The sequence below is a fragment of the Mesoplodon bidens genome, assembly GCF_964165515.1.
Source record: "Mesoplodon bidens genome assembly, chromosome: 10".
Lineage (NCBI taxonomy): Eukaryota > Metazoa > Chordata > Mammalia > Artiodactyla > Ziphiidae > Mesoplodon > Mesoplodon bidens.
In genome coordinates this window covers 1599211-1622188 of record NC_138172.1, presented here as the reverse complement: position 1 = coordinate 1622188, position 22978 = coordinate 1599211, and the positions used below count along the sequence as shown (strand labels likewise).

At 61.5% G+C, this 22978-nt stretch overlaps 1 protein-coding gene and 1 long non-coding RNA gene across 4 annotated transcripts; one reads left to right on the top strand and one right to left on the bottom strand.

Annotated features, from left to right (window-relative positions):
• The first annotated feature begins 3815 nt into the window (after window positions 1-3815).
• On the top strand, window positions 3816-19113 carry GATA2 (GATA binding protein 2). Of its 3 annotated transcripts, none has more exons than XM_081245209.1 (6): window positions 3816-5886; window positions 11712-11988; window positions 12404-13045; window positions 14704-14849; window positions 16682-16807; window positions 17268-19113. In XM_081245209.1, exons 2-6 carry the CDS (start codon window positions 11760-11762, stop codon window positions 17565-17567), a joined length of 1443 nt encoding a protein of 480 aa, XP_081101335.1. In that variant the 5' UTR covers window positions 3816-5886; window positions 11712-11759; the 3' UTR covers window positions 17568-19113. The 3 variants fall into 3 exon arrangements, with proteins under 3 accessions (XP_081101335.1, XP_081101336.1, XP_081101334.1); XM_081245210.1 differs by lacking the exon at window positions 3816-5886 and adding an exon at window positions 9970-10009; XM_081245208.1 differs by lacking the exon at window positions 3816-5886 and adding an exon at window positions 10854-11074.
• On the bottom strand, window positions 18035-22674 carry LOC308623178. Its single transcript, XR_014016774.1, has 3 exons — window positions 22561-22674; window positions 21676-21826; window positions 18035-18174 (listed from the first exon to the last, which is right to left on the bottom strand). It is a non-coding gene; the product is annotated as an uncharacterized lncRNA (long non-coding RNA).
• Window positions 22675-22978: the final 304 nt, after the last annotated feature.

Sequence of the window (22978 nt, the reverse complement as noted above, 5' to 3'; positions counted from 1 at the left end):
GGAGGGAATGGGGGCATTCCGGAGGAGCAGGGAGCTCATTGTCAGAGCCCTGTGGCGGGGTGGGCCTGGCCTGGTGCCCGATTAGCCCCTGCAGAGGGAGGTGGGCAGGCCGAGCTCCACCTGGAAGCCCATCGGGCTGTGGCCGTCTCTTGGCTCTAGACCCCGCGCTGTCCGATCCCACACGCAGCAATTAATCATTGTCGCCTCTTGACAACGCTGGTATAATTACCTTGTATTATGAGTGAAGTCTCGGGGGCTTAGGCCTGGGGAGAGAGGCCGGGCACCCTGAGGACGGAGCTGACTGTCCCTGGCCTCCCAGGCACAGTGGGCGCACATGCTGGAGGTCTCCGCGGTGCTCTCTCCTCAAGCCCCCGACCCCAGACTTTCCGGCTGCGGCAGGTCAGTGGAGCCAGGCACCCCGGGGCCAGGGCGTGGGGGCTGGGATGGTATAACGGTGAAGAGAAGGTGCCGGCTCCGGCCCATCTGCCCTCATTCCCTTGTCCCCAAAGGATTCCAGCCGCTGGGCTGTTGTGAGGAACCAGACAGACCCCCTCCCCCCAGGGAGCAAGCAAAGACAAGACGTTTTTACATCGTGCTAAGTACTCACTATAAAAGAAATATATAGGGGCTTCCCTGGTGGCGCAGTGGTTGAGAGTCCGCCTGCCGATGCAGGGGACACGGGTTCGTGCCCCTATCCCGGAAGATCCCACATGCCGCGGAGCGGCTGGGCCCGCGAGCCATGGCCGCGGAGCCTGTGTGTCCGGAGCCTGTGCTCCGCAACGGGAGAGGCCACAGCAGTGAGAGGCCCGCGTACAGCAAAAAAAAAAAAAAAAAGAAAAAAAGAAATATATAGAATAGACAGAAAACTGAGGCAGAGGAGGGCAACTCTGCTCTGGAGGGTGGGGGGGTGACATCTGGGTAGAGGTCCTGGGCTGGGAAAGTTCTGGCCCCAAAGAACAGGAAGGAGGCAAGAGAAAGGGACCGGGTCTGAGGGGTCAGCAAGCCCTGCTTTGTATGTTCCAAAGGAGTTTGGCTCTTACTCTAAGTTCGGAGGGTACTTCTAATACATGATTTCTTGCTGCCAACTAAGCTGTGTGACGTTGACAGTTGGCACGTCTGTAATTTCCTGCTGGTCCATCCATCCTTTCAACAAACGGTTATGGGGCATCTACTGAGGGTCAGCCTGGCCCGGGGGGCACAACAGTGGCAGAACAAAGCCCCCGCTCTGCAGAGCCCAGCTCGTGGAGGAAGGGACCCCGGCCCACCTCTCCAACTCGCACCCCAGCGGCAGTCTCCCCAGACCCCGGTCGGAGACCCGCGGCCGCCAGGTGGCGCTCTGCGCCTGCGCACCGGCCGCCGCTCTGGGGTCGCCGGGGCCGAGACCAACCCGCGCGGGGGAGGGGCGGCGGGGGGCGGGGGCGGGGCCTGCCCCGCAGGTTGTGTGACTTTGGGTTTGACCTGCCTGGAGAAGAGCTAATCCCGCCTTATAATAGACTGCGGGGAGATAGGGAAAATGGCTGCGGCGCTATCTGTGTCGCCATGGGGATCATCGCACGCGCTCTCGGGAGCGCGCACACGGGCGGGGCGCGAGCCCGGAAAAATACAGCCTTTGTCGGCGGCGCGTGTCACTCACGGCGCGGGGACCTCTGGCGGCTGGGCTCCGGTCTCTCTTACCCCAGGTGCAGAGCGACGAGGCTCTGGGGCCCCTGGCAGGGCGTCCCACTGAGGCGGGTTGGGACCCCTGGGTGTTGCCAAGCTCTCCGGAAGACCCCTCTCCCTCACACACCCACACACCCCGTTTGGGTCACAAGCACTCATGTTACACGGCACAAACCACTCCTTCCACTGTGGCGTCTGTCACACCCGCACGCACCATTCTGTCCCTCTGGCGGCGGCCAGTTCGTGTGTCCCGCCCCCAGCCACAAGCCGGCACAGGGACCGGCCCCTGCCCCCTTGCCCCGCTAGCAGCGGCCCGGAGCACACACGACAGATACACAAGGACACAACCACCCTCACGCAGATCTGTGCACACCCCAAGCCACACGCTGGGTGCACACTCCTGGTAGTCACAGGCATGTGAGGATGCACATGCGTAAGAGGGTGCGTGGCCCCAAGCCCCTGTAACACACCCGTGCCTGAAGGTACACATACACCCCCGCCCTGGTGGCAGGCGACACCACCTCCTGTGTGCACCCGTAGACGGCCCTGCGGAGGGCAGACTCATGAAGGCACTCACAGTGCCGCCCCCCCCACACACCTGTGCCCACGCGCTTGCACAGCTGCTCTTTCACACACGTGTCTACTCACCCTGAGGGACATGAATGCCCACACGGTCACGTGCAACACCCCTTCCTCAAGCAGCCTCACCTGGGCCATCCCCAAACAGCGTGAGCGCTCCACTTGTTCAAAGCGCCCGCGTGCACACTAACGCCCTTGATTGTTCAGTGCCCACTCACTGGCATACCCGCCTGCCCATCCAAACACGCCGGGCACAGCCGGGGGCTCACACTTGGGTGCCGCTGGCAGGCAAGCAGGCGGCACGGCACCAGGCGCCCGAGTGCCCCCCGCAGACGGCTATCTGCCTGCCCATCAACGCGCGCGGATCTGCGGTGGTAAATGATGCATTCGATGGCGGGCGCATTTGTTGTGCGAGCTCTGAAAGGGCTCCGATAATCTGGAAGGCAGAGATAAGGAACACCATTTATTCCGCCGCACTTTGGAAACAATTCCCAGCCCTGTACAACCCCATTCTCGGGCAGCCTCCGGGAGCCGGGCAGATAACGATTGGCTATTCATTATCTTCGCCGGGAACAAAGATTAGCCGGCCGAGATGAAAAATTACCCCGACAGTGGCGCAGCCCTGCGCGGACCCCCCTGCCCGCTGCTGCCGCCCCCGCCTTGGTGCCCCGCCCGGCCCGCGGGCTCTGCGCTCACGCCCTCCCGGCCCGCCGGTGGGCTCTCGGCGGCGCGGGGCCCCTGGCTGTCCCTCCGTCTCAGTCTGTCCACCCCGCCCAGCCCATCTTTCGTGTCCCCACTTTCCCCTCCTTCTCTCTGGGGCCCTTTCTCCTCCCTCCCTCCACCCATCAAGGTCTCCGAGCCTCCCTGGGTTCTCTTCTCTCTTCTCGGCTCTGTTTTTGTCCTTCCGAGCTCTCTCCTCGCTGTGTGCTCTCTGTTATCTCTCTTGTCTCTCTGTCCGTGTCTCTCTCTGGTTAACACTTTCACTGCTTTTCTTCCCATCTGACCCTTTCTGCCACTTTTTAGTTGTTTCTCTCTGTCCCTGAGTGCCCCCAGCCCACCCCTCCACCCCCTACCAGTCCCTCTACCACTGTTACTTTTAAAAATCTGTCCTGGTGTCTCCCCGTTTCGTCCCCCTTACCTATCTCTCTGAGCCTTTCTATCACAGACTGTCCATGTCTCTCCATCCACCCCAGAGGGCCCCACGTCTCCTGCCCTCTCAAGCTGTGTTCCTGACCGCTGACCAGAGGCTGGGAGGCTCCAGCCAGCTCTCGCTGGCCCAGCCCAGCAGGGAGATGGCAGCTGGGGTGGGGAGTGGGAGACCTGGAACCCCCCTCCAAGGAAACAGAGCAGAACTAGGAAAGGCCCTGTAGACACAGCCCCTGCTGGGTTCATGGGGCTGTGCTCCTGTGCCCCAGGACTGGCTCCCCCTCCCCCCTCCCCCCAAAGAGGCTGGGGTTTTGGGAGCGGGTGGTCCCAGAGGGGCCACCTCATTAGAGCAGTTATTCAGCATGGCGCTGGTGTAGGCAGATAAGCCTTATCAGCTCATCTCCCCCTCCCACAGACAGACAGAAAGTGCCCTCACAAATGGCACCCCGGAGCTCCTCTGGCTGCCTGCCCTGCTGGTTAGGGAAAGTGTGGATGGCAGGCAATCTGGGAAGACACACATACAGTGTCACCCAGGGACACACTCCTCCACAGACCACAGACACAGAGTAACACCGGGTAGAGAAACATACATTGTTCAAAGATATATTCATATACACAGATGCCCACACCCCACATACACAGATACAAACACCCCACCCAACACACATCAATCCCACATGGAGCTACACACAGATATGCAGACACATTTGAATACACTCTCCACCCTCCCACCATCAGTTCTAACATAAAATGATACACACCCATGCCTATGCTGTTAAAGACAGACATGGACCCCAATTCATAGACACAGGATACCCAGAGACACACTGCTACTGACCCATACAGGGACTGACACCAATTTATAGACAAACACTTGGAAATACCCACTTCCCATCACAAGGTCCATGGACACAGTGATCTCAGATACACAGCCAAAGGGACACACATCCAGTTCCACAGATACTCCCTCCCAAGTGCACTTTCGGGGTCACATTCTGAAACGCCCACACACAATCCACAAACTCTCCGGGACCCACAGTATAGATACACAAACTGTCTGGGACCCACAAGAAGAAATGGACATACTAATAGACTCAGTTTTGCAGACTTCCCTTCCCATGTGCTCACAAATGTACACACACACCGGCACGCAGCCCAGAGCACATGCACAGGCAGTACAGTCACCGCCAGCTTCAAAGAAAAACCCGCACACAGCAGATGCCCGCAGAGAAGGCAGGCTGGACACACCTCCTCTCTGGGCGCACCTGGGCAGGGACTTCCCAGTCTTTCCAAGGCAAAACACTTTCTCTTTGGGCCAAAGGTCCCCACAGCACTTTCACTCTCCCTGGGCAGCTGGGATGGGACTTCAGCTGCCGTGTTGAATCTCCTGGTAGGAACTTGGGAGGTTCAAGAACTAGACTTCCTAGCTCCCAAAGCCAGGAGTTTCTTGGGGTGAAGACTTCTGGGCCCCAACCCCTCCCTCAGCCTCCCAAGGACAAACCCTCTACTCCCTGCCGCCTCCCACTCGAGGGTTGCTTTGGGATGGGCCAGGGAGACGCCTCAAACTCCATTTCTAAAATGCTCTGGTGTGCTCTGGAGTTGGGGAGTTAGGGTGGGGTACAGGTGGGGCAGGGAGAGAGGTTTTGTCTACACTTAGCCAAGTCAGCCTGGAAGTGAGGCAGTTGTGTGTGTGTGTGTGAAGCTACATTTGAGTGTGTGCATGTGTTCATGTCCGTGTGGCCCAGACCTCCTGCCTGAGGATGTCCACGCGGCCACAGCTGTGTGTGCTAACGCGTGTGCACGGATATGTGTGTGGCCGTGTGAGCGCTCCTGAAGGCGAGTTAGAGGAGGAGGCGCAGGCGTCTGTGTGCGTGCGTGTGTGAGCGCCTGTGCCCACGGCTCTGGAGGTCCCCGGGGAGAGAGTCTCGGAAGAGAGACGGCCGGCCTTTCTGAGCGCGCATCCCGGGGAGCAGGGGTGCGCCTGTGTGTGCGCCCCTGCGAGGGCGGGAGTGGTCTGGAGTAGTGGCGAGTGGGGTGTGTGCGCCCTGAGTGCCTACCGCCCCTCGGCCCGCCGCCCGGCGGCTGGACCAGGGAGACGGGGCGCAGAACCCCGGGCACCCTCCTGCCCCCCTGCGGCGCTCCCGCCCCCCTCAAAGTGCTGTCGAAATAAAAGCAGAGGCGCTGCGGCCGAGGGAGGGAGAGGCAGCGGGAGCGAGAGGGAGGCGGCGGGGCCCTCGCCGCCAGGGTACGCCGCTCAAGTCTATCTCCCGGCTGCCGTCGCCCCCATCCCAGCCGGCCCCCGTCATCCACCCGGCGAACAAAAGCGGCCCGACGCGCACCATGCGGCCGTTCGCCGCGCCGCCCGGGCCCCCCTGGTAACGCCGTCAGCCCGCGCGGGATCCTGTGGGATCCTGTGGGCCCCGCTCGCTACGCACCGCGCTGTGCGCCCCGCTCCGCCCCGGCCCCGTCCGCCCGGGGGCGCCGCCCGCCGCATCTCGCTCGGTAAGTCGCCCCTTCTCCGCCTGGCCAGGGCCCTTCCAGCCCCCAGGCTCGGCCCAGCTGGCACCCTAATCGCGCGGTCCGCCTGGCCCAGTGGCCCCTGACGTGTGGCCTCCGGGCTCACCCTGGCTATACCAGCGCCTGGAACCCCAGGTCATAGGGGCCTAAACCTGAGGGAGCGTTTGGAGAGTTGTGGACAGCAGGCCCGCCTGGGGCCTGCCGCCTTCCCATTTCTCGGACGGAGCCGTAGGCCTCGAGGCCCGGTTATTCCGAGAGACGCAAAGCCCCGCCCCGCCCAGCCCCAGTGCTGGGCCCTTTGTCTGGGCCGCCCCCCACCTCCGGGCCGCGGCGGCGATGCGCCCGAGCCGGGCCGCCGTTCGCCGGCTGCACCTGCCGGCTGGTCCCGTGCGCCGGCTTTGCGCGGCTTAACCCGGCGCGCTCCTGCGTGCGCCCCCGGGCGCCGCGCCCCGCGGCCCTTTATCCTGTGTGGCTGGGGTGCGGGTGGGGGAGAGCACGGGGTCTGGAAGTCTCCCCCCTACCCCGAGCCGGAGTCGGAATCCTTTTAGTGGGATTTCAATAAGAATGGGGCCGCCGCGGTCTCGGGATCTGCCTCCGGGAGGCGGGAGGCGTAGACGGCGGCGGTCTGGTCTGTCTGGACCCAGGGCATTTAGAATCCTTCGGCGGAGGCCAGGCTTGAACTCCAGGTTGCCTCGGCAGCGAGGGGAAAGCTCTGGCGTTCAGGGCCCCCGGATGTGGCGGCCGCTCCTTTCCCGGAAAACACGGAAGGAAATTCGTTGTTTTGGAAAAAGCCACGTCTCCCGGGGTCGGGAACATCTGGCAGGGAGCTCTGGGTCTACGCAGGCACCTCGCGCTGGGACTCGTTCACGAGCAGCAGGATTCGAGAAGCAGGTAGGGCCGGTGCGGCTGCCCAGCGTCTGGGGAGCGTTTCCCAGCCGGGTTGACAAATTGCAAACAAATTGCGTCTAACGAAACGGATTCACCAGTTGTCCCGCTGCCGGGCTGCGGGGCTGCCCGGCCTCCGAGCACACCGTGGCAGTTCACGCAGGAGGGAGAAACGCGGCTCGATTGTCTGCAGGTCTCAGCAGGGCCCCTTGCTGTCGGGCTTGGAGGTGGTGGTTAGAACCTCGTAAGGATATACGGGGTCTCCGAGGAGCCTCCACCCAGGGTGCGGACACGGGTTGGACCCTGGTCTTTACAATTCAAAAAGGCCCGGAAAACCGTTGGGGTGGGAGAATTAGCATGGAGGCGGGAGGAGAGGGAGACTTCAGATTTTGGGGGCTGGAAGTGAACATGAAAGAGCAGGAGGGGCTGTTGGATCCCTGGTCGCCTCACTGGGGAGCCCCTCTGGAGGATGACTGAGGCCCGAGAAGATCTGAGGCCTTGCCTTAGAGGGGACTTCTGAACCCCTCTGGCTAGAGCGGCCCCCACTTCCTCCTCAGTACCCCTCAAGGCACATTGCCAGTGAGGCCGCTGTGTTGCAAATTAAATATCCCTCAGGAAGGCAGCCCCTAAGCAAACGGATTTCTTTAAACACCTCCTCCACTGCTGGCCAATTAGATGCCCATAGGAAAAGGTGAGAATTAGGTTACAGAGAGGGCAAACTTATGGTCCCAGAGGGGCCGCCTCAGGTGAGCCAAATTTAAACAAAGGGCAGGGAGCGGAGGGTCGCACAGGATGGGGAAGACCTGGGCAGCTGAGTGCCGGGCCGAGGCCTTGAGGGTCTCTAGAAGCGGGCTTCGGATCTCTGCACCCCCAGCTCCCGAGAAAGCACCCCGGGCGGCTCCGAGCCGCGTTCTGCTAGGGAATCTCCAGTCATTTGGAAAAGGTCGTTAGAAGATTCAGTTTTGCCGCCGCCCTTCCCCGGTCCTTTATAAAATCTTGTTCCCATGTAAGGAGAGTGACAGCTTTAGTGTGACCACAGGGCAGCGGCCCGCATTTGCAACAATACTTGGGAGTGAACAAAAAAAAAAAAAAAGGAAGGAAAAAAGGAACGTGTCCCTCTAAACGTGTTCTGGAGACCCCAAAGTCCGAAGCCGTAAACTGAAATAAATCCGCCCTCCGAAGCCCCGAAGATGCCCACCCCACTCCATCCTGGGAGCTGACCTGACCGTCCCTGGAGGTTTGTTCCATCCGAAGTGATGAGATGGTCTCGCTGCCCGGTGGGCAAGGCGCCTGGTTATGTCCATCGGTCTGTCTGGCAGACACACTCACCGGCGCCCCCCCCCCATTATGGGCCAGCTAGGGGCCCTGGGGCCTGGTGCCCCGCTTTTCTCTCCCAGACGGGTTAATTTCTGCTGGAGAACGCAGCAGTCCCGCGTCCAACGCAGGAGCTCGAACCAATGTGGAGGCCTCAGCCAAGCCGGCTGCCTGCCTGCCTTTTGCAGGGAGGCAACCCCACGGCCTCGAGATACCCTGGCAGAGTTCCCCTTTCCCTTTTTTTTCTCTAGGCCCGGATTGCGGGAAGGGAGGCTGGTGCAGATCTCCCGAGGCCCCTGCTCAAGCATTGCTTAACTGCCCTGCTAAGCTCCTCTTCGCGGCGATTTTCTGAGCCGCCGATCGGGGTAATTAAATCCCCGCCCGCGCTCCGTGCTGCGCCAGGCCGGCGGGCAGAGCAGGGCTGCAGTTCGGGCAGGGGCCCACCCGGGCGGGTCACCTCCATCCCGGCAGTGGGCAGGACGCTGCCCCGGAGGGGCTTCAGGCTGCCCCGGAGGAGCTTGAAGCCGAGCTCGCGGTGATGAAACTGCAGACCCACCCAGAACCGGAGATAATTTGAACCGCGCCTTTGGGGGGAAAAAGGCGATTACCTGCTTTCCTGAGGGCTGGGAACGACCACCTCCCTGCGAGCCGAGGCTCCGATCGCGGCGCCGCGGTAAGCTTCCGCTCGGCTCCGGCGTTCACCGCCTCGCGGCCGGCCTGAGGGTCGGGGGCCTCCCGCGCTCGGTCCTGGGGTTTGAGCTTCTGTGGGGCAGCCTTGCCGGACGCGGGGGATTGTCCCCGAGGCCGTGTTGTCTTTGAGAAGCTCCTGCTGGGCTCCGAGGCGACGAAACAGGCTGGAGGCTTCGCGGCGATCGCGTTTTACGCGTTGATGAATCGTAAGCTAAAGGCGGGGAGGAGAAACAGACGTACGGAAAGACAGCGGGTCTGGGCCAGACCGCACGCGTTTCGGGGCGCGCGGACAGGGAGGCACGGAGGCCGCTCACCTGCCCGGTCCGGCTGCCGAGGCCCGGCGCCCGCGGCCTCGAGCTCCCGCTCCCGGCCCCGGCGCGCCTTACTCGGCGGGCGCCGGCCTCCTCTCCCGCAGACCGGAGTTTCGAGAAGCCCGGGCCCCGCGCGCCTTGGAGTGGAGCGGAGCGGGAGGCGCGCGGGCGGCCAGGGCAGACGGGCCCCAAGGGCCGGAGACGCGCGGGTTCCCAGCGGGATGGGGCTCTACACCCCTGTCCCCGCGCCTTTACCTGCGCCAGGGCCTCGGACAGACGAACGGACAGCCGGACGCAGAGGCAGGAGGAGGCCCCCAGCCCGCACTCGCGACCCCTTGGCGCTGCCCAGAGCTGGCCTGGGAGAGGGTGACGGGGGCGCGCCGGCGGAGCCGGGCCTGGCCTGGTGCCCCCCGAGCCGAGGGGACCGAGGGCTTTCCTCCCTCCTCAGATTATTAAAAAGTTCATTTCCTGGCGAATCGGGTGACGTCAGGGGCCCGGCGTCGCGGTGGCGGGGCTGCCCGGCCGGAGAAGCCGCCTCCAGTTACCCAATTACCGACTGTCAATCCCGCCGCCCCTCCCCCCACCCTCCCGGGGGTGGCCAGGGCCCCGGCCCTCCCCGCTGCTGCGGACCCACCTAGCATCCCTCTGGGCTTCTACCCCCGAGAGCCATGGAACAGCGAGGGGAGGGGGTTGAGGATGTCGATTACTCCCCATTACCCCCGCACCTGTCTCTTCATCCCCCCCCATTATTTTTTTGTTCCCGACCCCCCTCCTGGGCCGTAGGCTCCCTTCCAGCCTCGGTCTCCTCCGTCTATACAATGGGAGAAAGCAAAAAGATTTGTGCACGCGGCCCACTTCACCCACAGAGCCGGATCTCTGGACTGGAGGCTTGTGGAGAGCAGTTCCAGGTGACTTAGGGGACGGAGTTCTCAGACCACCATCTCCCTCTCCCCAGGGGCCGCCTTAGGGACCTCCCCCCCTTCCCGAGGAAAAAAATGCCTCCTCCTGCCCGGAGGCGTCTCCTTCGAGCCGGCGCCGGCGCCAGTCCGGGTCTGCACGGCCTCGCCCCAGGCAGTTCGGCCCGTTGGTCTGCGAAGGCCACGCCCGGGAAGGGGACGCCCCCTCCCCGTCTCCGGAGCCGCCAGCCAGGCCACCTCCACCAGGTCAGGCCGTCCTAAGCGGCCTCTTGTCCGAGGCCCAGGTGCCCACGGGGACCCTGTAGTTCCTGCTCCTCACCGATCCTGCTGTCCCGCAGCAGTCCTCCCACCCCACCCCTACGCCCCGCTTAGCCAGAGCCCCAGTTGGGGGAGGGAACGGTGTCGGTAGGTAGTTGGACTCCCATGGCCACGTTCAGTGGTTAAAGGAGGTGGGATCCGAGAGAGTGGAAGGGCTGGGGTCCCGGGGAGAGGACACCCAAACACCCAGAGGGTGCGCGGCCCAGGCTCCCGGGGAGGGGGCCCAGTTGGAGGTTAGTTACTGGGAAGAGGGCCCGGAGGTTAGGGTAACCAAGAGTGTCCGCAAGAGGGGGCGCACAGTCGGCCCGCGGGGTGCGGGTCCTGGGGGGAACATCGGCAGCAGGGGCCGCCGGGAGGGCGCGGGGAGGAGGCGGGCAGGCGCAGGGGGGCAGGCCCGCGGGTCCGTCCGGGAGTCCAGGGGACCGGGAGTTGCGGGCGCAGCCAATGGGGGGCGGAGGCTGGGCGGCGCGCGGCGCTGATTGGCTGGCGCGGGCTTCTTAGGCGTGCGCGGCCCCCGCTTCATGTCTGTGCAGGAGTCGCGAGCTGGCGCCAGGGCGGCCGGAGGATGCCGAGGGGCCGGAGCCGGGCGGGCCGGAGGCCGAGGCGCGCGCTGACCCCCGCTCCCACCCCGTGAGCCCCGCCATCCGCCCGACGCGCCGTCCCTGAGCCCGCCGCCCCCCGGGCTCCCGTCCGTGCTGCCCGCTCCGAGGCCGCGCCCCCTCCCGCGGCGCTGCGTGTGTAAGTTTGGGCTTCGAGAGCGGGCCGGGGGCCTGGGGCGCGCCGGGCTCTGAGAGGTCACCCCGCGGGCCAGGCTGCGGGTGACTGCTTTGGTGTGCCTCGGTGAGAGGTCCTGCTCGTGTCGCCGGGGAGTGCGCGCGGGGGGTGGGGGTGGGCTGGCTCTGGGCTCGTGGGGCAGCGTGTGTGTTTGGGGAGGCGAGGTCAGTCCGTGTCAGCGCCAAGTGTAGTTCTGTGTTTGTCGTGTGCCCCCGTGGGTGCTCGGGCACCTGTCTTCAACTTGCAGTCGGTGTTTATGTGTTTGTGTACGGGGCTGGTTCGAGGGTGGGGGGGGCGGTGAGCGTCTGGCTGAAGTGCGACTCTGCGCGTTTGTTGGGGCCGCTGGTGTCGGTGCTTGGCCCCGTGTGTGGCCCCGTGCGCACAAGTGCGTGGCTCCGGGACCCGGGTCACCGTGGGAGCGTGAGTGGCTGAGCCGGCTCCCCCACCCTCCTTTCGTTTTGAGCTTTGGGCTTTCCTCCCAGCCGGGACCCGTCTGCGGCTGAACTCGGCTGGGGCGCAGCGGCGTGCGGGACGCCGTGTGGCGGGGCTTTGGGGGTGTCGGGCCGTGGGGGCGCCCCTCACGCCCCCTTCCGTCGTGCAGGGACGCCGCCACCGCCTCCGCCCAGGTCCAGGGCCTCCGCCGCCGGCCATGGAGGCGGCTCCGGAACAGCCGCGCTGGATGGCGCACCCCGCCGTGCTGAACGCTCAGCACCCAGACCCGCACCACCCGGGACTGGCGCACAGCTACATGGAGCCCGCGCAGCTGCTGCCTCCCGACGAGGTGGACGTCTTCTTCAACCACCTCGACTCGCAGGGCAACCCGTACTACGCCAACCCGGCCCACGCGCGGGCGCGCGTCTCCTACAGCCCCGCGCATGGTGAGCCGGGGCCCGCGGGTGACTGGGAGCCCCGACGCCGAGCGCCCGGCGCGGGAGGGGACGAGGCCCGGCTGCCTGCTTCCCGGATATGGGATCCGCAGGAATCGGAGCAGCTGAGAAATCGGGCCGGGAAAGGAGCGGGCAGCGGCCTCTTGGGGAGGGTCTGGGCCCCGTAGGGCTTCTGCCCGTCTCCAGCTGGCCTGTGAGGGTTTCCTCCAGGCTTGTCCGGAGGTCCTTGTGTGCCACTTGTCCTTCCCCTCCGGACGGACATTCCTGACGATTGCTGGTTGGGGTGTTACCTTTCTGGTTTTCTTTGGGGAGGGGCCACTTGGTTGTGGGGAGTTGTGGCCCTGTGTGTCCGTGTCCTGGTTCGGCGCAGCCTCGCGCACCCTGACCCCTCTCCCTCCCCCCGCAGCCCGGCTGACCGGAGGCCAGATGTGCCGCCCACACTTGTTGCACAGCCCGGGGCTGCCCTGGCTGGACGGGGGCAAAGCAGCCCTCTCCGCGGCTGCAGCACATCACCACAACCCCTGGACCGTGAGCCCCTTCTCCAAGACGCCGCTGCACCCCGCGGCTGCCGGAGGCCCCGGAGGCCCCCTCTCTGTGTACCCAGGGGCAGGGGGTGGGAGCGGGGGAGGCACTGGCAGCTCTGTGGCCTCCCTCCCCCCCACTGCAGCCCACTCGGGCTCCCACCTCTTCGGCTTCCCACCCACGCCACCCAAAGAAGTGTCTCCTGATCCCAGCACCACTGGGGCTGCCTCCCCAGCCTCCTCCTCCGCAGGGGGCGGTGCGGCCCGGGGGGAGGACAAGGACGGCGTCAAATACCAGGTGTCACTGACGGAGAGCATGAAGATGGAAAGTGGCAGTCCCCTGCGCCCAGGCCTGGCTGCCATGGGCACCCAGCCTGCCACACACCACCCAATCCCGACCTACCCCTCCTATGTGCCGGCCACCGCCCACGACTACAGCAGCGGGCTCTTCCACCCTGGAGGCTTCCTGGGTGGCCCGGCCTCCAGCTTCACCCCTAAGCAGCGGAGCAAGGCGCGCTCATGCTCAGGTAAAGGCAGGGCCAGGGACCTAGTGGAAGTGGGGACGGTTTGTGCTTTGCGGGGGAGGGGGCTGTGATAGGGAGATGGGGCAGTGTCGGTGTCCTATATCCGGGATGGGTGACGTCCCTCTCTAATGGCCCCCAGCAGATCTTTGAGACCCCAGACGGGGGACAAGGGACCCTAGAACTTTTGCCCTTAAGTGTTCCTGGTGGCCCCAAAGTTTATTGTCCTTCCCCACTCCTCACCCTCCCCTCCAAGGCTGGCCACTGCCCGACCAGAACACAGAACGGGAATCCCCCCTTCCCCTCCCTGAGTCTTAAGTGAAAATTCGAGCAGCCTCATGACTTAGCATGTGAGAGAATGCAATGTGCAGGTGAGAGCAGTGAGGCGGTGTATACGTGTGGGTACATGTGTTTGTGAGCGTGTGTGCCTGCTATGGGTGCACTCAGCCCTTCCCAGAGGCTCCAGACCCTTAAGGAATCTGGATCTCCGACTTCATCAGTCCGGTCTTGGGATTTCGATGGCTCCCAATCTTCTTGGGAGAGTCCCCCCCCCAGCCCCCAGGCAAAATTCCCAGGACCTGGTCCCGCTCCCTGCCCCCTGGCAGGTCCTTCACTCTCCCTCCCTGAGGGCTGGAGTGAGGGGAAGGAGCCTCTGCCCCTCTGCTGCGGGAACTGGCTGGGACCGGGCTGGGTTGTCCAGGAATGCGGCTGCAGAGTGGACGCCGCTGTGGCTGGCGTGGGGCTCCTGCTGTCCACACCTCCTTCCAGTCCCTTTGAGACGGGGAAGAGCAGGATTTTTTAAAACTTTTGCTGCTGAGTCCAGAAACCGCCTTTTCTTGCCTGTATGGACTGACAGCTTAGTTTAAACTAAATGGGGGAGCAGTGTCCGGCGTAACACCATGCTAAGGCAGCTGTGTGGCTCCACCCTGCCACCACCAGTGCCCACTCCGGTCCCACCTCGGGGCCCTGTTTTGCTCAGACCAGCTCGCTTGCCTTTAATTAGTTCTTTCTCCCAAATTTGTTTTACATTCTATCTGAATTCCAGATGGCCCTTTAACAACAACAAAACAAAATACCACCACCACCAGCAGCAGACCAAGGTCACTTAGCCTACTCAGCCTCAAAAAACGAAAGGGCTTATCATTTATTTCATTTTAAAGAACAGCAACTTCCACCCTGGTCCAGGGCCTCGGCGGCGGAAAGCAGGGAGGTGGGGGATTGAGAAGGAAGTGACCGTGGACGGTGGGGGGGGGGACGGGACGGAGAACAGAAAGACAGGGCTGAGGACACAGGACGGGGAGCGGGGACGCCTCTGGGGAGAAAGGACGGGGACAGAAGAGGAGAGGGACTCGGAAGGGGGCCGAGTCCTCCCCGCCCAGCCAGCTTGAGCCAGCGACTCATGCCCTCACCTTGCTGCCCTCGGCAAAGTTTGCTGTAAATACCCTCTCCCGGGCTTGCTGAGGATCCCTGGGGCCCTGGCCGCACTCCTCCATCCCGCCCCATTCCCCTGCCTTAAACTACTCTCCGGATCCCACCTCTGGGGTTCCTCTTCCCTCCAGGCTGGAACTAAAAGTCACACCCTGAAGCAGCCTGGCTGGCCCGCCAGCCCCCTCCGGTGACTTTGTCGGTTGAACTGGCTGGTGTCTCCCCCTGTCCCCTTTCAGAAGGCCGGGAGTGTGTCAACTGCGGGGCTACGGCTACCCCTCTCTGGCGGCGGGACGGCACCGGGCACTACCTGTGCAACGCCTGCGGCCTCTACCACAAGATGAACGGGCAGAACCGGCCGCTCATCAAGCCCAAGCGGAGACTGGTAAGAGCGGGCAGCCTGGGCTGGGGGGCTGCTGGGCAGCACCCAGGGGGCGTCGACCTGGGCGGGAGCTGACAGTTAATTACAAACAAACAAACCAACCTTCAAAGCCAGGTGCTCCGTCGCCGCTTGAATTCTTATCATTAAAATCCCTTGGGTGTCAGTTGGGGTTGCCCTGCTTTTAGGCTAGATTTTTTTCAGGCCAGATTTCCCCTCTGCGGCCCACCTGGTACCTTCAGGGATCCCCCAAAGTTGAGCATCCAGGGGCCCAAGTCCGGTCCCCTGGCCTCTGTTAAACTCCTTTTAAAAATAGGGCCGTGAAGTAATTTTCCTTGTAGCCCAGGCTGCTCTCCTGGCTTCCCCACACAGTCTCCTCAGGCTTATTTAAATAAAACACACACACCAACCACCAAAAAAAACCTGCCCTTTATTATTTTTCCATGGAGTCACCTATACTGTGTATTTTCATTTGAGTGATTTTAAAAAAATGCCCTCTCGGATCTCCTGCCGGAGTTTCCTATCCGGACATCTGCAGCCCAAAGATAAGGAAACTTCGCGTATCTGTTTCCGGACTCCGCCAGTTTTCAGTCTCTCCTCGGCTCAGTCCTGCCTCTCGCTGGGCTGTTTTGAAACTTCTAATACCCTCCACTCTGCAAATAATGCGTAAAATGCTAAGAATAATAAATATATTTTTTCAGGGCGAAGTGATTTATGAGGCTTAAATCGCTTGCTGCTTCGGGGGCCCCCTTTTTTTTTCCCTGGAGCGAGGGCGGGGTGAGGGCCCGGGTGGAGGATGCGGGCTTGGTCCCTGAGTCAGAATTCCAGCTTCAGGCTGCTTACTCACCCTCACCCCTCCCCACCCCCGTGGCTGCAGGCCGGGCCCTCCGGACCAGGCTGGGGCCTGGGGCCACTCCCCGCCTCCCACCCCCCACCCCCACCCCTGCTGCCCGCGGCTCCCTGGGAAGTGCTTTTGTGGGTTTGGAGAGGGCTTTCTGCTTTCTGGGGTAAAGACTCTCTTGCCTCTTCTCTTGGGAGCCTTTAGCTCCCTTCTCCAGAAACCAGACGTTTCCAGGTCACCTCTGCCCTGCATTTCCTGAGGGGCTAGGGGGCAGTTAGAACTCTGGGGATCGGGGTATGGGGTGCTGGACAGATGGACTGGTATTGTCCAATAAAAGCTGTGAAGCTGGACGCTTTGTAGGTCTGCCCCGTCCACTATGGTTGCCTCTAGCTCGTGTTGGGACTAATGATCCTTTGAAATGTGGCTGGTGCAGCTGAAGGAACCGAATTAAACTGTAGTTTGGTTTCATTGAAATGGGCTCAGGGCCAGTGGCTACCGCACTGGACACTGCAGCTGTGCTCCCTGAGCATTTCATACCCCTGCCCTGGGCAGCTGCAGGGCCCCCTCCTCTGGCCTCGGGTTCAGACACGCCCAGGATTGTGGGTTTTGCGGGAGTGCAGCTCCAGACCCAGGTGCTCCAGGGGGCCCAGCCAGCCTTCTAAACCAAAAGACCCCTTCTCAGAGCCTCAGTTTCCCCATCTGTAGTGTCAGATTGTTTGGTGATCGGGGGAGGTGGCTACTTTTTCCTTCCAGCTCTTGCAACCCCTTTGATTCTGAGATCAGGCTTCAGAGAGTCCTTTATTCTAAAGTTCTGTGATGGTTTAGGTCTCAGATTCTAGAATTCCATGGCTCTGAGATGCCTTGATTCCCCTGTGAGATTTGGTGCTCCTGGGCTAAGCTGGCAGGGGCCGGGGTGGCGCGAGGGTCTGGGAGGAGGTGGGGGGGGCGTGGGAGCCCAGCCTGCTGACGCCACGTCTCCCGTCCCCTCCCCTTCCAGTCAGCCGCCAGGAGAGCGGGCACCTGTTGTGCAAATTGTCAGACAACAACCACCACCTTATGGCGCCGCAACGCCAACGGGGACCCTGTGTGCAACGCCTGTGGCCTCTACTACAAGCTGCACAATGTGAGTCCGCCTGCCTGGCCCGCCCCGCCTCCCCGGGGACCGCTGCGCTTTGTGCTGCCAGGAGAGGCCTCGGCGGCAATCTCCAGCGTGGCTTGGCTTGGGAAGCTGCCCTGAGCGCCAGAAGGGCTTCCCACAAGGGGGGCAAGCTGGCTGGGAGGATGGGAGGGGCAGGGGCCGGTGGGTCGAGGAAAGCGGTATCTCGGCTTTGGGGTGGGGTTTGGTGGTGTGGCTCGATGGGGGGCGGCGCTGGCATTTCGTAGGCCAGGCCGAACGCCCTGCAGGCTGCCGGGCAGCCCCACGCAGTGAAAGGCGTCTTTCTCAAGATGGCAGCGGTGCTGGCGAGAAGACGGTGGTGGGCAGTGGGCCTTTGGAAGTGGGGGCCCCCCCGTGCGAGCTGGGGGTGGGGTTCCTGCTCTGGGAAGGGAGCTCCACCCCCTGAAAGCTCCGTGGTCGCCCCCAGGTGAACAGGCCACTGACCATGAAGAAGGAAGGCATCCAGACTCGGAACCGGAAGATGTCGAACAAGTCCAAGAAGAACAAGAAGGGGGCTGAGTGCTTCGAGGAGCTGTCCAAGTGCATGCAGGAGAAGGCCGCCCCGTTCAGCGCGGCGGCCCTGGCCGGACACATGGCGCCCGTGGGCCACCTCCCGCCCTTCAGCCACGCGGGACACATCTTGCCCACCCCAACGCCCATCCACCCCTCCTCCAGCCTGTCCTTCGGCCACCCGCACCCATCCAGCATGGTGACCGCCATGGGCTAGGGACCGCCCCCACGGACCGACAGACAGATGCCAAGGAAGGCGCTCCCGGGACGGGGGGCGGGGACCAGACCCTCAGCTGCCCGTCCTTCCCCGGAGACTGATGCTGCCCTGCCAGCCCACTGGAGCCCCACGCTGCCTCACCTGTGGGCCTGTCGGCCGTCACTGTGAAGATGCTTCCTGGGCTGGAAGGCTGCCTCGGCCTCCCAGGTGGGGCCTCCACCACGGATAACTTTGTCTGGCGAGCAGAAAGGACAACTTTATGAAGACTGGGGGCAAGGGACACACGAAGGAAACCGCGTCGTGGAAGGAAAAGGGAGTAGGCAAAAGTAATTTATTTTGCTCTTGTTTCTCACGAGGACTGGGAGACTTGGGCGGTCTGAGCTGCCCCATGTTCGTGGGGCTTCCTCGGCGCCAGGTGCCACTTGACCGTTCCCCGTGCCCGGCTCCGGGGGCAGGTCTTTGGGGACCTCGGCCTGCACCCTCTCCACTGGCTGCCTCTCTGAAAGCGCTGAACCCAGGCTGGGCTGAGCCAATCCAGAGGGGCCGCGGCCGGGCGCAGAGGGCAGAGACAATCACGGGCGGTCCCACGCAGATTCCCAGGCCGGGGCTGGGTCACAGGAAGGAAACGTTTTCTTGAGAGGGGAAGCGTCTCTCCGATGGCTCCCCTGGCTCTGAGGCTGAGGCTGGGGTGACCCGTGCGCCCTAGACGGCTCTGAGCTACAGCCACCTCCTCTGCCCGGCAGACCCCTGTACATACATCCTCCTTCTGCTAACCCCTAAACGCCCTCCTCTCCAACTCTGAGACAAAAGAAGAAAATGTTAAAAAAAAAAAAAAACTACATAAGCTTAACTCGCCGATGAGTTAGTTGTTTTATTTTTAAACTCTTTTTGGGTCCAGTCAATTGTACGTTGCCATGAAAGCCCTTGCTATGGAAAGGAATAAAACCTACAAACCAAGGCTGTAGCTTCGCAGTTATTTTTGGAAAAGTTCTCAGATCCCACGGCCCTAGAATGGGGGGCCAGGGGTGGGGCCTTGCCTGCTCTTGGCTTCCAGGGGCTGACCTGGCAGGTGGCGAAGGCAGGAGCTGGGGGTGGGTCAGAGCCAGGACCGAGGGAGAGGCCACGACCCTGCTGGGTCCTGGGAGATGCCAGGGTTCTGCTCTGCCTTGCTGTGGCTGTCTGGATCCTTCCCAAGGTACAGCTGTACATAACTGTGTCCGAGCTTAGATTCTGTATGCGGCAGTGGCGGGGTGCGGTGGCCAGCAAGGACCCGGCCCAGGAAGAGGGTTGTGCTGATATAGTCCAAGTGCAATATGGGGGGCACCACAGCCAGAAGTAACTTATTTTGTACTAGTATCCGCATAAGAAAAAGAATCGGCAGTATTTTCTGGTCTTATGTTTTATTTGGCTTGTTTTATTTTGGATTAGTGAACTAAGTTATTGTTAATTATGTACAACATTTATATATTGTCTGTAAAAATTGTATGCTATCTTCCTATTCCTTCAAAGTGAAAACTGTTAAGAGTAATAAAATACTTTTTGTGAATGCCTCTGGCCTGTCTTGTGGGCTCCTGGGGCTCCTGAGTCCCGGCTGCCGAGATCATTAAGACCGAATCAGTCCTACAGCCGGTGATTTGGATGGAAGGGCCCCTGGAATAGGGGAGGGGCCCTGTCTGGCCGGAGTCTGAGATCCTGACCCTCCTCCCCTGAATGGCTCCCGTCTGAATTCTCTCATTACCACCTAGCAGGAGTCCTGGCTGGGTGGATACCGGGGAGACTCAGGAAGGCTCTGGGTTCTGCAGCCTTCAGCCCACGTTCTGACCCTTTTCCTAAGGGCTCACACAGAACCCAGCAAGGACTGATGCCCCTCCCAATGCCATCCTCTTCCTTCCACGTTCATTGACAAACCTGGTCACCAGTGTCTCTGATCACTGATGTCATTGATTGCTGTCCTCTTTAATCAGTGATGTTGGTTATTGGAGACAGTCATCATGACTGATATTCCTGATCAATGACATGTCTGATCACTGGAGCCTGTGACCACAGACATCTGATTACTAACAACTGGTCACCAACACGTGATCACCAATATTTCATCAGTGCCCTCTGATCAGTGATGTGTGTGATCACTGACACATCCCCAAGACGTGACCACCAATGTCTCCCGAGACTGACCTTGCTCACCAATAATACGTCTGATCGTGAATATCTCTTACCACCAATGTTCCATACCTCTTCACCAGTATTTCTATCCAGTGTGTCTGGTTGCCAACATCTGGTAACCACCATGTCTGTGATGGTCGGTACCTCTCATCACCCATGTTCCCGATCGCCACTGCACCCTATCACTAATGTCCTAGGTCACCAACAAGTATGATCACCAGTGTCACTGATCAATATTTTTCTGATCAATGACAGATCTGATCACTCATATGAGATCAGCATCGCCAAGCACACAATTTCTCATCACTGATGTCTTCTCAGCAATGTCCTTGGCCACTTTTCTCCAATCACTGACATATCTGACCAACAATGTACGTGATGGCCAACGCCCCGATCGTGGAATCCTCCTACCGTCAAGTTGTCTGACTACCAACACGGTCACCATGACACTGGTTACTAATAAGCCTGACTGCTCAGGGCTCATCCTCGTGTCCTACTCCGGTGGGTGCTGGGTCTTCTCACCTTCCAAGTCCCTGATGACCAATGTCCCTTATGCCCCGATCGCCAACCTTCCTGGTCATCGGTATCACCAGTCACCTGTGTCTCTGATCACTTGATTCTCTAACCACCAATGCCTTTGATCCCCAGAAGATCACACACCACCAGGATCTCTCGGTGGCTCATCATTGACTCTGACCACTAATATCTCCTCTACCCTCGGTTATCGAACACATGACACCGATGCTCCCATCACAACCTCACCCCGCCATGTTCCTGGTGTATGATTAATGATATCGCCAACCAAAGATCACCCTGATCACCAAGATCTCTGCGCCACGTTTGAATGACACCATCTCCCCAAGACGGGTGCCACCATCCCTGACCCTAATCATCATCGTTTCTGCTCCCCGGGTCCCTGATGGTATTTGATGGTCAACCTCTTGCTCCTCGCAGCCCTCAAGTCCCCTGTCCAGGAGGCTCCCCTTTCATCCTCCTCATCCCCAGACTGTGTGCCGGCAGGGGGTCGCTCGGGGCTGGGGAGGCGATGGTCCTGTGAAGGCCAGAGATGGGGGAGCATCCCTGGGACTCCGCCTCAGGACGCCTCTGCCCCTGCTGTGCCACCGCTACCCTGCCCGTGTCCTTTCTGTGGAGAAGGGAAACAGAGCAAGCAGGAACCAGCTCAGGTGTGTAGCTGGGTGGGCACTGCCGGCCCATCTCAGAGTGCAGGGGCCCCGGGCCCTCTCAGGCCTCCTCAGCAACTCCCCTTCCAGCCCTACCCCAGCTCATGGCAGCCGTGGCCACAGCGAGGGCAGGGGTGGTCCTGCTCGCCTGTGCCCCGGCTCGTCACTGCAGGTGAGAGCATCTATCAGATCGTGCATCCAAGTGCACACACACACGTGCCCGATGAACACTGAGATGCCAGGCACTGCTCTGGGGGTGGGGACCACACGGCACACGCGACAAGCAAGAGTCTCTGCGCTTGGGCAGCTTACATCCTAGGCCGTGAGCACCGCGGCGACCCAGCGTGGCCTCTGGCAAACAGGCCTACCCACTGGGCCCGAGTCCAGAGCCCGGGCCAAAACCTGGAGTCCAGAGCTTAGAGACCCAGACAGTCTGCCCCCCAGAACTCAGGAGCCAGAGCCCAAACACAGAGCACTGAGCCTCACCCCCAAATCCAGAACTCAGGGCAAGGACTCTGAGCCGGGGGCCCTGAACCTGGACCTCGGAATCCAGATCTCAGAACAGACAACCCAGAACCTGGGCCTTGGATATGGACCCCCAAAACCACAGCCTAGAGCTTGGAGCTCAGAACCCAGAACTGAGTACTGAGGATGTGGACCCCAGAGTCTAGAACGTGGCTCAGGACCTCCAGCCAGAATCCAGAGCCCAGAACGACCACACTGACAGCGGCCTCCCCTCATTTCTCTATCACTCCCCGTCTTACTTCTTCCCTCCTGCGGACCAGTGTAACTGGAGGAGCCCAGGCCAGGCATCGCGGAAGGCGCTCAGGTCCGGAAGAGCAGGGCAGCGATCGTCTCGTCCCTCTCCCGTCCCCAGAGTCATTCATGGGTTGGCGGTAGGTGCTTCCCACACATCTGTTGAATGAGATCCACTCATTTATCCCACGAATGTTTACTGACCCCATTTGTTCTTGGCATTCGGTTGGGGATGAAACATACAAAGATCCTTGCTGGGGCAGCGGGGCAGGGGCTGTTTCTGACAAAGAGCTGGGGAAGGCGGTGGGGGTGGGGATGCTGCTGAGGAGGACGGGCGGCCTCCGGGAGTGGGGGACGCACACTGGCCCTGGAGGCCCAGGTTCAAGGCCCAGCAAGTCACTGCTGAGCAGGAGAACCAGGCTCGGGGCTCCTGCAGCTTCTGTGCCCACCCCAGGAGCGATGAGTCCCCCAGCCCAGAGTCATTGGGTTGGAGACAGTTTCGATTCTGTGGCCTCAGAGCCCCCAGGTAGGGCGGGCGGGAGGCAGGCAGGCCTCTCGGGGCGATGGTGCCCTTCTGGCTCTGTGGGCGGCGCCAGGGTGCCCGGGCTGGGTTGGCCTTTGCTCCATCTGTTTGCACCCAGTGGGGCTGGCGGCCCAGGGCCCTTCCTCCCTGCCTCCTTCCCGGGCTGCTGCTTCCCGCGTTCAGGAGGAAGAACCCAACCCCCCGCTGTAATTCTTATGGAGCAGCTCTGTCCCCCGCAAAGGCCCTCCTGCCTCCTGCTGACCCATTGCTGGGAACAGGGAAGGGAAAAAGCCTTCCAGTCCCCAGGGCCACAGAACGGACCCCACCCCAGGGGAACCAGGTTTGGGAGGAATGCCTGCATCCACCTCACCTGGGATGAAGGGAAGACGACGAACCACAGCACGGCCGGCACATCAGAAGGCCACTGGGCTTGTTTTGCTTTTAGGCAAAATGACGAAACGATTCCAAACTTTATCTGGAAAAAGTAACAAGACCAGCAGAACACGTCAGAAAATTAGGGAAAGTGGGGGGGGGGCGGGTGTGTGTGTGTGTGTGTGTGTGTGTGTGTGTGTGTGCGTGCGTGCGTGTGTGTGTGTGTGTGTGTGTGTGTGTTCGTTCTATGATCACAACTGTTCAAACCTTGTGGTTGTGCTGTCAGAATAAGCAGATCAATGGCTCAGGCTCGGGTAAGCCCAGAAGAGCCCCTATTATTTATAAGATAATTGATGATAAAAGAGGTATCCTGATCAATGCAGTGTGGAGGGTTATTCAATCCAGTGGCGTTGGAA